At 42.0% G+C, this 13246-nt stretch overlaps 1 protein-coding gene across 1 annotated transcript in view; it reads left to right on the top strand.

Annotated features, from left to right (window-relative positions):
• VCAN (versican) overlaps window positions 1–13246 on the top strand; it is a 90746-nt gene that overhangs the window by 12283 nt on the left and 65217 nt on the right. Inside the window, 3 exon segments of the mRNA XM_017738680.1 lie at window positions 2656–2830; window positions 2956–3083; window positions 12742–13035. Of these exon segments, the coding sequence (XP_017594169.1) occupies window positions 2656–2830; window positions 2956–3083; window positions 12742–13035 (597 nt within the window).

Below are 13246 nucleotides of genomic sequence, written 5' to 3'. Positions count from 1 at the left end.
AGGAGCCTCCTGCTGTGAGAATAGGTGAAGTTTACCTTGTGGATCTGGGCGAGGAGAACAAAGCATTCCCCGAGTTCCTTTCCAGGATTTACGAATGACCGAAGGCTCCTCTTTGCCTCCGCGAAATCCACTTTAAATTGGCTGGGATATTAACTCTTTAGTCCTGCCTTGTTCAGGTATCACACGGGTCTGGCACGGTGGGAAGGGCAGGGGTGCTTCCAACATGGAAAAAAAGGGAAGGAATGAGAAGTGAAATAGCTGGTTGTGGGAAATGCACTCTTATGCTTAAGCAGCCCGAAGCTTTAAAAAAAAAAAAATTCAACTTTAGAGAAATATGTTGCCATCCCCTCTGAGGCAGCAAACCTTTTGGTGACTGTACTGAGAAGCAGAAACTCTTGTGCCCAGTTTGAAGTCATACAGCATCACTGACGCAATCTTGGAAAAAAATGTTTAAAAAAAGAGACAATTCAAATTCGTACAAAACACATTTAAATTCGGATTAAAGCAATTAACTGAATCCACAAATTGCTTCATATACCTGGGCATTTCTGACTCAGCATCAAACATGCTTTATTACAGAAACACCAATGTTATCAAAGAAAAGTTTTAAAATGTTAAAATATGTTCAAAAATAACATACAGTAAAGCTAGATGCCCAGCTTGTGGATATTATTATGGGCTTATAGATATGAAAAAATATTTTATCTGCTCCTGTTGTGAGCTCTTTTGCCCATTTTTAAAGTCTAGATCCAGAACACCAAGCAGGCCACCTGAACTCGTGTTTTTATTTACTGCAGTACTACTGATATAGCAATGCTTATTTATACCAGCAGGTGTTCTGCTCACAGTGTCAACCACTGTTACTAAATTCTGAATATATTAAAATAAATACTTCTATGCATACTGAATGTTAAAAAAATAGAAATCTCCAGGTAATATTTTTTTGCTATTTTAAGGTTTAAATGCCGATGCTGCCTAGCTCTGTGTTGTGGGGTAGTTTAGCAGTGAGGCTGTGTGGAGCAGGGTGTCCCCCATCCACACTGAAACGCTCCTTTGGCTCCCAGCACAGGATGAAGATGCCCTTTGGAAGCTGTCCCTGTTCTCTGCTTGTTCTTGAAATCCACCCAGAAATTGTTTGGAACGGTGTTGTGGGGCCAGGGCCAAATAATGCAGTGAAATAACCTAACAATTTAACACCCTTAATGGCTGAATTTCAGGCACCTGGAAAATTTAATGCAGTGATACAAACACAGCCATAATTTTCCGGGGTGTATTCTTCACTTGCCACTGTTGCCAAACAACACTTGGATCCATTTGAAGCTGAAATCACGCTGTTGCCTGGAAGAAGCTGTTTCTGATGGATTTTGTCAGATCTGAAAGGTATTTTATGGGGATGCTCGTGGTCTGCAAGCTTCCAGTTAGTGGCGGCAGCTGGTGACTGCCTATGAAATATGGGGATTCCTGGCCTTTCCTCTTTTATTTCCTGTGTCTCTGCAAGTAGATTTGATAAAAAAATGATGTCTGATGGCTGAGTAATTTTCAGATAATATTTTCTCTATTGATTTCTTAGTGAATCACGACAAGAAGAAAAATGTCTATTTTCTACTTATTGGCTATATGTAGATTTTTGATGACTGGCAAAATTTTGGTGGATTTGTTTTCATGAGAAAAAGTTTTCTAAATACATTGGAACATCTTGCATCAACAATCTTCTAAGTGACCTGTATTTCTATTTGCTTGTAAATTAGCAGACTTTCTCTAACAGCAAAGACTCGTTGTAAAATTAATTATTGCTACAATATCACCGTTTTCCCAAACTGTGCTACAGTATGTTGTTTCCTCATCATGAAGTACTCCAGTAAAACCATCAGGAAAAACGAACATTTTATGGTTTAGGGGTTTTTTGTTTTGTTTCCATTCTCTGGATGTTTTATGGTGTTGAAATGCTTCTGAGGATTTTAGAGTACAGTAAGTGAGGTATTGCAAGAGACATGCCTTTGATGCTAAACTGTAAAAGACAGTGGTAATAGGGGGAAATGATTTTGCAAGGTGGAATGGCTGTTTTCTGCCACTTCAGTGCCCTTTATGGTTTGTTCTAGCTGTTGTCAAATTCAGTTGGGAATCGTGTGTGTGTAGAAAATAGAAGGTGGCTTCTAGACAGATCCTGTTTTAAACAAAACCATCTTCACTCCAGGGTTCCCTCTCCAAAGGTCTGACATGCTCCAGAAACTGCTGAAATTGTCAAGGTCCTTTTCAGAACCAGAAGAACCCCAAATAAAAGCACGCTTTGTTTTGTTTGTACCGCTTGTAGCGCGTGCACAAAAACATGGCTATGAAAAATTGATCAAAAGCCATCTATTGATAAATGCTATATTTGTAGCAATCTTTGATGCATAGGAACACACAACAGGCCCGTCACTGATTAACAAATCTGCTCCAAAAAGCACTTTTTGGGGGGTATTTTGTCATTACCGGCAGCAGCCACTAGAGGGGGAGCATCATTGGTACCGTAACATCTCTCACCTTTTTATATTCTTTTTCGTTCTACCCACCTGTTTCCAGCATTGTGACCACACCTGGGTAAGGCTACAGAGCGGTGATGGCTGCAGAAATGATGCAAAATGTGCCACTAACGGGGGGCTTTTGCCTTCGCAGGTGTCGTGTTCCACTACCGAGCCGCCACCAGCCGGTACACCCTGAATTTCACACAAGCCCACCAGACCTGTCGGGACAACGGCGCCGTCATGGCCAGCCCGGAGCAGCTGAAGGCAGCCTACGAGGATGGGTTTGAGCAGTGTGATGCTGGCTGGGTGTCCGACCAGACTGTCAGGTGAGCGTTTCAAAAGGTTTGAAAAGGTTCAAAAGGTTTCACGCTTTTCCCCAAAATTTGCGTGCCTTGGCTGCGCAGGTTTAAACTGCTGTCTTGCCATAATGATAAATTTCCTGCCTTTCCAGGTATCCAATTAGACATCCACGAGTTGGCTGCTTTGGAGATAAAATGGGAAAGAAAGGAGTCAGGACATACGGGCGGCGCTTCCCCAATGAGACTTACGATGTTTATTGCTACGTGGAGCGCATGGAAGGTGAGATGGGCCTGCAACGCCTGAAAGGGCACTGCAAGACCTAAGAAGTGACTGGGGAGCCTAATGTGAAAGAGCAGAGAAATAGGAAATTCCATTTAAAATAAGTTTTGGCTGCCCTGAATCTGAAGGGGACTGCCGGATGGAGGGAACCTACAGTTTGTGGTCTTGCAGGTCTTAATTAAAGGACAGTGTGGAGTCTGCAAAGAGGCAGTCAGGGTTAAAGCTGCCTATAGTTAGTGCAGGAGATCTCACAAAAGTTGCTGTTGAAGAGTCTTATTTTTTGAATGTTATATAAAAGTATTTTCAAAGAAATGCATTTAATGTTTGAGAAACTATATATGCTATATATAAGTATATACAAAGATAGATACAGTGTATTGCTAACTGTATTATAGTTCATAAAGTGTGTAATTAAGTCTTTTTATATGTCCATGACATAAAATTAGACAGATATTGAATTGCCATCTATGGTTAATAATATCTTTTCAATAAGGGGTCATCTCAGATTCAGAAAGAAACAAACAAGAAAAAAAAAAATGTTGCTTCTGGATCTTGTTTAGTAAAATTATTACAGAAATACTTTGCAACCAGGACTAAAGTACATTTTCCACTTACTACGGTGCCCTCAGTGTGTCACACTGCTTCTGTTTGACAGGTTTTTACTCCATTCCACTGTTCCTTTCTAAAAAAACCCCTGGTAATTCTGAATTAAACATCTTCAGGGATGACCCTTGGCTGTTACACGTTTAATTTAGTGCCCTTGCAGTCAGCAAAACAGTAAATCAGCCTTGGCTCTGAGCAAGCCTGACTTTGTAAGTGTACATATATTTTTAAAAAGCTACTGCAAAATGCAGGTGCTCAGTGTTTTTTGTAATCTGTTTTAGATAAGCTATAGATTGGGTCATGCAAATTTTTGTCCTGCTGGTGACTTACAGAGATTTTAGTCACTGAAATCTGTAAGTGTTTTATTTTTAGTAGCTGAAGATGTGTCCTAGACAACTTGGAGATTTTTACAATACAAGCAACACAGGTATTGCAAAGCCTCCAGAAAATATATAAGCTTGAGAACTTGAAAGTTGAATTTGAAAATTAAGTGACAGAATTTTCTTTAGTGCTTTTCATTGTCTAAATTTTAGTCATGTCCCATTTATATCTGTCAGTGAGCAGCAGCTGTGAACATCTGCAATTCATGACATTTGATCCTCCATCAGTCCTTGATGGGATTGGATTCTGAATCACCTCTAAATCAAGGCTTTTAAATTCAGTTTGTGTTTTTCCTAGCTTATAAAAAGAAGTTTTGGTCAAAAAGCCAATCTGCATCATTCCTGGGTGAAGAATGTTCCTTTCCTTCTTTAAGAACAGAGAAGTGTAACTAATACAGAGAAGCTTATCCTGGGTGTGTGTGAGACAGTGATTTCTCAGGGTCAAAAGTTCTCACTAAACTTTCAAAAATAAATCTTAGAACAAGTCAAAACTGCAGCATTTTTCACTGAGGTTGATGGTCTGTGCTTGGAGCAACCTGGAACCAGACTGCTGTGTGGTTCAAAGAGGTTGCAGTGACCGTGCAGTCCTCATGGGTGAAAATGCACAGGTCCTCAATTTGTCATGGACATTAATTGGTTCTTCTTTGTTATAAAATTTAATTTACCAAGATTTATGACCTGGTTTCCCTCTCTGCATGCATCTGCGCTCCTGTCCTATTGCTGTGGGTGATGATCTGCTTAAACATATGCACTGTGGCCTATCAGCTGGACTGTGGTGATCTGCTTGCACATGGAACACCCAGACTTTAATGAATATGTAAGCTACAGCACAGTATTATAGAGATTTGGTTCATTATATTGCATTCATTATAGTGAACAAGTTTAATGCCAGATTATTATTATAATAGTTAGCCAAAGACACTCTCCAACTGTTTTTTTCCCCTTTTATTGTTGTTTTTGGGTTTGTTTGGTTTGGTTGGGGCTCTTTTTTTTGGGTATTTTTGGTTGGTTGGTTGGTTTGTTTGTTGGTTTGTGTGTGTGAGAGAGATTTTATTTTTTCTCATTCTCTCAGAAGTTTTCAAATGATCAGGAGTGGCCTCCAGAAGGAGTTTATAGATATAAGAAATAGAAACAGTATAGCTATGTTCTGCTGACATGCAGAGAAGTTAACTTACTCAGTTTGGATGAGGAGAAACAGGCGCATGCTAGCAAGAGAGTGCCACATCATGGTGTAGTGCAGGATAAATTATTCCTCAGTGCCTCCACAAAAACTTGAGTCTCTGAGCCAGACTTTCCTTTTTCAGGTGGGGCTGAGGAGCCAAGGTGGCTTTGTCTGTGTAACAGGAGCAGTTTTTGTTAGGACAGAGGTTAGTTTTAAATGAGGAGGAGCTTGTTAGTAGATACACAGCATCTGTGAGTTTATACTTCAGAACAACTCATGCACAGAAGATGGAAATTTAGACAGAACATCAATGGAGTTATGGGAAAGTTGAACTAAATTAGGTTGCTGTATTGGTAGAAAACTCATAGTTCAAGAATTAAGATTCTGCCAAATTTCTGATGGTCCTGTCTACCAAAGGTTGACCCTGCAAGGTTTGACTCTTAGCTCATAACTTAATTCCAAGCAAAATGAATCCATGGTGCTTAGGGTGTGCTTAAATACAACTTTTTCCATGTGAGTTTTAAAGCTCATTTCTGTACCCTGCTCTGATTCAGTGCCAAATCTATTAGTCTTGCTTGCACTAAAGAGGGCCTTATTTGGAGGGTCTCTGTCAGTGGAATGACTATTCACGGCACAAGCTGGTGCCTGACTAATGATATCAAAATTTGGGCTATAGCGAGGATGTCACCATGGAAGTCATTGAACAGTTATTGGTCTGTTGGCTGCTATTGGTGTGTTACCCCAGAAGGCCATAAATGGTGGTGGGAATTCTTTGCAATACATTTTAAAATAAATGTGCACTGAATTTGCAGTACTAATTTGGGTATTTGCACTGAGGATTTGTAGGAGCAGCTCCATCTCAATTTTACTCCTTTTTGGCCGTATGGAATCAGGAAGTTAGCCAGAGGCATGGATTTCTCCTTAAATCACAAACTATTAGCCTAAATTGAAACCAGTTGTCTAGGCTAACTCTTACCATTTCCTTGTTCTGAGGAAAGCCAGAGAGATTAAAGACGGCACAATTCTAATTTAAATAGTATGAGTTTTGCTGCGACAGACAGAAGAATAACTATGGGAAGGATTGAAAATTTCTGAGCTCCTAGAGAAAAAAACGAGAGCCTGGAGTCAAAGTATCATTTGAAAGGTACTGGGCATGGTCTCTTATTACAAACTGTTTTACATTCCTCATATTTCATCTCATATTTCAGTGTACCAAGCATTAACAGAAACATTTAGGATACTTTTAACTGCAGGAGATGATTTACTATTAAAGAGTTTAATTTAAAGAGATTGTGCTGCAAAGGTTCGGGTGAGGATCTCTTAACACCACCAGCTGAAGGGGTGTCTCCTGTGGAATAATCCCTTGGATGGAGGTGGGTGGCGGGGGAGAGAGAGCTTGAATTCTTCAGATAAGGAGTGTGTGGTTAGTTTGACAGCGCTGTGGTGCTAGAGATGGAGATAAAATGCTCACCAAAGCCCACTGGTGAGCCCACTGGTGGAGTGAGGGCCTGTGCTGAGCCAAAGCACAAACCACCCCATCAGGATTGTCTCCTGGCCAGACCCCCTCAGAACCCACGTATGCCTGACAAGCCTCTGCCATGTGCTGATGGGGCACTCACGCTAACAGAGTTATTTTTGGGGGGTCTGTGGGGAAGATTATACAGCCTGCCATCTCCCCCCCCACAGTGAGCGCAGGCAAGAAGGATAAAAACCAAAACCAGATGTCCTTTGAATACTTTCCACCTACTCTCATGCGGTTTTGCTATTGTCATGGAAATTTCTGTGGGAATGATGGTCGTAATTAAAGGAGTCAGAGTCTAAAATGTGGCCTCAGGTGAGAAGTTGCTTCTGTGTTTTGGGCAGCTACAGATCTTCTCTGGAGTCTGTTCTGATTCTGGAGCAACAACTAGAATAGGTTTCAAAATGGGGACACAGAGAAAAGCAGCTTTTTTGTCTAGTTCAGGGCCTGTGGTAGAATTACGAGCCTTTCCATTATATTGGACACTGATCCAGCCTTGGATTTGGTGACATCACGCAGGGTTAAGCTCTTGAGAGGATTCCTGTTCAGCCAATGGGTTTGCACAGAACAGACTCAAGACATCCAGGAGAGTTTAGTTAAATAATTTCTGCTGTGCATCAAAAGGAATCGACTGACTTGTTCTGACGTGCAAGAGAAAATGACTTCTTCATCTTGTGCAGCCTCCTGCTTTAAAGTTGAACCAAGCTGCTTAGATGCTTGTGGTTTCCCAGCCCTGCAGAGTGGTTTTGGTAATTAGTGTCTTTGTTAAAGACACCTCTTTATTACCCTGGTATGTCAGAGAACCAGCCCTGAACAGCACAGAAAGAGAGGAGGGGGACATGGAAGTTCTTGGTCCTGAAGACACAAGGCTTTAGTCCTCAAAGTGATGATGGCATTCCTTCTTACTTGCACACTTGACTGTGTCCTAGGAATGAAGTTTTGAACAGATTCCACATTTCTGAGGAAAAGAAAGTCGTGGAGGCAGTGTCTCATGCCTTTGACTTGCCAACCACGTGGCTGTGGCTAACCTGTTATGTGGAGCAGTCACTACAGGTTACAGGTGCAGGTGAGAAAATGCCCTTAGAATGCTCTGTATAACATCAGAAAAGATGGCATTTTGTCACTTTTAGCCAATTTTCATATCTGACCCAGAGAATCCTTATCTGCAGCTGTAGTCACAGAACCCAGGAGCTCTAACACTCCCAAAGGACATCTCTGCTTGATGAACGTGGTGGGTTCCATCTCTCAGAAACAAACAAACAAACAGGTCTGGAGTTCAGCACAGGCACATTATGCTCAAAAAAAAAAAAAAAAAAAAAAAAATAAAGGAAGTGCCAAATCCTTAGTGGGAGATAGTTTTTCTTCTCCTTAAACAAAAACACCACCGAGGAGCTAAAACAAAAAGGCACTGGAACTTTTTTCTCTTGTTTTTATTTAAAGCTTGTGAGAGTTAAGCATTTCCTCCTGTGGGGAATGATTAGCTTGTTGTGTATTTAATATCCCTCTGCATTTTCTGATGTCTGGCTTTAGATGACAGTGAAGGTTGTACAATCTGAGCACCCAACCACAAGGTAAAACTCACCAAATTCCAGATGGGACAGTAATAATCACAGAATCATAGATCATTAAGGCTGGGCAAGACTTTTGAGGTCATCAAGTCCAACCATCAACCCAGCACCACCCCCATGTTCACCATTAAACCATATCCTCATGAAGGCTCTGGATTGTCTTAGAGAGCAAAATGGGGGAAAAGACTGAAAATATCACAAACCTGAGTATTTGTCATTCCCTCACATGAACTGGGTAACAAGAAGGACATGGCACAGGTACTTGGCCAGTACCATCCACAGCAGTTGGTTAAAAGCAGATGTGCAAAAAGCACTCAGAAGGAGATACCCTCCTAAGCTTCTCTGGAGTTTGGGAGAATCATTGAGACCGCTGTAAAACTTCTGTCACAGACTTGCACGTGATCCCTTCACCTGCCAGGCGCAGGGGACGTTTACTCTGCCTGGCTCAGTGGCGTGTGAGGTTGTGGGATGATGCTCTGCTCTGGGATGAGAGTGCCACATAGTCAGGCTCAAAGATCTCCTCTAGGAAGCAGCAGTCCACCAACCCCTTAACTTTCCTCTGTGTTTTCATCTGCAGAAAAAGAAGTTGCTAGTTCTGTTTGTGCTGGGGGGCTTGGATCCAGATCCTTTATGTCTGCCCCAGACAACACAGGTGGTGTGCTGGCCCCTGGCTTTGGTTCTAGCCTGCCCTTCTTCCCACCTTGCTTTTCAGATGTGTGATTAATGACATTCACATCTACCAACATGCCCAGCTCACTGAGACATCTCCTCAGAAGAGAACCAAAGCAATTAAACTTCCTATAAAATCAGCTGATAAGTCTTGTAAATCTTAAACCTTTTCCTCAGGGATTGTAGGCGAATCAGCTTTTGTCTTCAAGAGAAAAACCTGACTTCTTCATCTGCCCAGATATTTTGGAAAGAGATGGAAAAAAGCATGACTTTCATCAGGTGTCTCTTTTGACCAAGCAAAACAAACACGTGTAAGAGGAATATCCTGGGGATTCTTGGAGTGCTGTGACCGCTGAGGCTGCTCCATCAGCCTGAAGCTTGGTTTGGAACAGGAGCCAGCAATAACACACATTACATTATTGTCTGCAGCCTAAACACTGTCACGTTCTGCACCCCACCCCCCTGGTACAGCAGGACCAGTTTTTCTTCATCTGCTGGCCTAAGCCCTGGGCTTTGCCTGCACAATATTGCTGAGTTGCTCAGGGTGTGCTCCAGCTATAAAAACATTGCACGTGGCTGTTCAACACACGCAGAATTGAATTTGCCCTGCCTGGTGTTGGTGGCTATGTCATGTGTTTGTCGAGCAGATGAGTTTTCCCTCTTAATCTCCTTGTTTTCAGTGTTTTGGCTGGTAAATTGAGGTGCTTCCAGTCATCATAATAAAAACACTGTAAGAGCGTGGTGGGATCAGTCCTCCTGTTAAATATGGAAACCGCTGTGCTTTCAAAAACAGGAGTAAATTGTAGAGACTGCATGGATTGAATACATTTCATTAACTGCAGAATTTTCTGGGTTTTTAGAGGAAAATTCTGTGCAAGGCTCAAGTCCTTTTCTCTTTGATACTTTGAAGGAGTCAGGATGTTTCAGTCACATGCTGGAAGTGAATGTGTCAAGAAACCCCAGGAAAAAACCTTTCTTTCTTTTTTTTTTTTTTTTGTAAGGTGTTATTCGAAGATTGCAGAACAAACTTTTTAACTTTTTAAAGTGTTTCTGGATTTATGTATCAAGCAAGGCCTTTATTAAACTCTTTCTTTGTTTTTCACATTTCATCCCAACAATTATTATGCACATTAAGTGCACATTTAATCACACAAAATTTTAATATATTTTCAAACTGGAGAGACAAATTGAGGAGTCGTAGCTCCTAGAGTAAATTACTGCTATTTGACATCTGACTTTTGCCCATTACTCGATTTTTTAAAAATAAGAATTGTGGAATCATAGAAAAATGCTCTCTAACTAGAGCAATCACAAGATGACATGTTTTAACATCTTTGTCCTTTATCTTATCCCTAGCATTCCTGAAATAAATATGCATTTTCTTGGTATATGATGGAGTTTTGCTGATTTCTCTGCTACCTTTTTGCCTTCCTTGTGAGGTTATTGTGACAAGGTATTGAATACACCAATTAGGTGGCAAATTCTTTGGATTTCACCTGTTGGATTGTTTTGGTTAAGATGTTCTTCCTTGAATATGTGGAGAGTTTAATTTTTTTTTTTTCTCCTTTTTTTTGGTAAAACAACCCCTGACAAAGATGGTGTCTGTATGACCATAGCTGAATTTAAGAGACAAACAAAATAAGCCCATGTGGGGTCAGCAGAACGTATTCAATACAGAGAAAGCTATGACACCCATCTTTTAAGTATGCAGGATTATCACTATTGCAGATACAGGCATACTCCAAGGCAAATTTGAGGCAGACTTCTGCCTAGAAAGTATAGCTTGGATAAGTCAGTTCTCTGCAAAGTGACCTCTCTTAAAGAGGAACCCTGCATTTTGAAATCTTACACCAAGACATAACCCCTCACTAAGTTTCTCTGCCTTAACTGAGTGCAGATGACTGCTCAGAGGAATAAACAGCACTAACTTTAATGATGTTTTGTACAAGCTCCATTTGGAGCCAGTGATCCAAATCACTTGATGGAAAGATTGCTTTTCTAGTAATCTTGCACCGTTTACCCATTTTCTTGTGTATTCTGTAAGTTTCTCTCAGAGGGAATGGTGTGGGGTTAGTTTTTGATCCATTTTTGTTCCCAGAAATCCTGACAATGCCTTGTTCTTCTTCACTTCACTTCATCATCTAGCTGGACTGATATCTGGTATATAATTGCAATTAAATTGCATTTTAGCTACTAATTTTCATATACATCATGGCTGCTGTGACAGGGTCAGTGAACAGTCCTCAGAGCAGAGAGGGCTGCTCTGGAGAGGCCTTTCTTTGCTGCTTCACCTGTTTGATGGTGTCGCTTTTTGGGACAGGACCGTGGGGTAACTTTCATCCATCACTTTGTGCTGGACATGACACCAGAGCTGCCAGGCAGATGCAGAAGGATGTAACAAAAATTGCTCGTTTTCTGTGTGGTCTGAAGAGCTGAATGAAGCATTCTGAGAGTGAACAGCTCTTTGCTTCCCTTATCTGTCCCTCTCCAATAGACACCCTCTGTCCCTCTGCCTCCAAGCTGGGAGCTCCACAGAACGTGTGTAAAGAAAGTCACGCTATGGGATTGGTGCTACAGCTGTAATAACAAATCAGAGCCTCTACCTAGGAGGAAAAAGAAAGCTGGCACCTTGCCCCCTTTCACACTTGCGTGCCTTTCAGTCCCCAAACAAGCGTAATATTGATGTGAATGAAACTGCTCGGAGTCTGTGTTCCCTTCAGACCTGTGCAGGGGTGAGACAGATTGCATGGCCAGCGTGGAAAAGCAGTGCTTTCCTGCAACAGTGGCTGTTGTGTTCTGGCCTGCTGTGGCTGAGAGAGGGAGTCCCTGTCTTGCAACAAATATTTTGAATTTGTGCTGCACGCTTGTTTTAGGTCTGGTTGGTTTCACCAGAAGTCTAGGCAAAAACTGGAAAAGGGTCAGTTTACTGCTTCATTCCCAGGACATGAACATGAGAGGCTTGATTTTCTTGAGTGTTTGGGTGAATAAGGCAACCAAGACAACTGCAAAATGGTGATTTACCTTAGAAGCAAAATATTAGATGTGCTATTTGCTTTGTTTTAGTTTCCAGCTGGATGGCTATTACTTACAAACTGTTATTCCTTGGAAGCTGAACTATACTATCAACATTCTAGACTAATTCAGCTTCTCCACACAAAGAGGGCTTTGTGCATGCAACATGTCTTGTGCATTTCCTCACCTTTGTTTCCACATGGGGCAAGATGAAGACTGATGGAAGTCTGACATTAGAAGCTGCTCTAGAGCAGCCAGTGAAGAATATTTCCTACTGTTTGGGTGTTCAAAGTGAGATTCTAGTGATGCCTAAAAGGGCCAGGTAGGAGACTTGCAGAAGTAGAAGATTTGCTTTATGGAAAAAGTAAATTCTGATGGACTGGATTTAATTGGTTCCACTGAGCTGCAAAATCTACTCTAACAGGGGTCATAGGGGAGCCTCCAGGCTGCTGTTATCTCTGCTAGAGACCAAGGAAGGGACTCAGTGTCCAACCACAGTGTACTTCATGGCATAAGGTTCGCTTATAAATGCTTATGCTTTGTGACAATTTAACTTTCAAATCAAGCCTGGAACATTTGGTTTACAGCTATCTGATTATATTTCTTTTTAAGGAAAATAAATACTCATGTTTTGGGAAAAAGCCCCAACCTTGCAGGACTCTGGGGGGGTCAGAACTGATCTGGATTGATTTATGGTGGAACGTGCTACTCAGCCTTTGTCATTTTTCTTTGTTTCCTCCTCCAGATGAAGTGGTCCACGTCACAGCCCCCGAGAAGTTCACCTTCGAGGAAGCTAGGGAGCTGTGTGAGGAGCGAGGCGGTGTCCTGGCTTCCGTGGGGAACCTCTACGTGGCCTGGAGGAACGGCTTTGACCAGTGTGACTACGGGTGGCTGGCGGACGGCAGCGTCCGGTACCCGGCCTCCGTGGCGCGGCCCCAGTGCGGCGGGGGTCTGCTTGGGGTGAGAACCCTGTATCGCTATGAGAACCAGACAGGCTTCCCTTACCCCGATAGCAAGTTTGATGCCTACTGCTACGAACGTAAGCATTTATTTTTTTTTCTTGGGTGTGATTTCCAGCATGCTTGCCGCGAGACGCGGTTTCTTTGACGCGCGTCTTGTTTCGGTTCTTGCAGCGCGCGGGTTTTTAAAAGCTAAACCGAATGTCTTAAAATAACATTTGCAGATGAAGACAGGCAGAGTTCCAAGGTAAGATTTCAGCCTCAGCAGTGTTTTTACACACCCACAGTCAC

The sequence above is a fragment of the Corvus brachyrhynchos genome, unplaced genomic scaffold (assembly GCF_000691975.1).
Source record: "Corvus brachyrhynchos isolate BGI_N302 unplaced genomic scaffold, ASM69197v1 scaffold376, whole genome shotgun sequence".
Taxonomy (NCBI): domain Eukaryota; kingdom Metazoa; phylum Chordata; class Aves; order Passeriformes; family Corvidae; genus Corvus; species Corvus brachyrhynchos.
The sequence above is the reverse complement of the archived record's forward strand: the minus strand, read 5'-3'. Positions and strand labels throughout refer to the sequence as shown.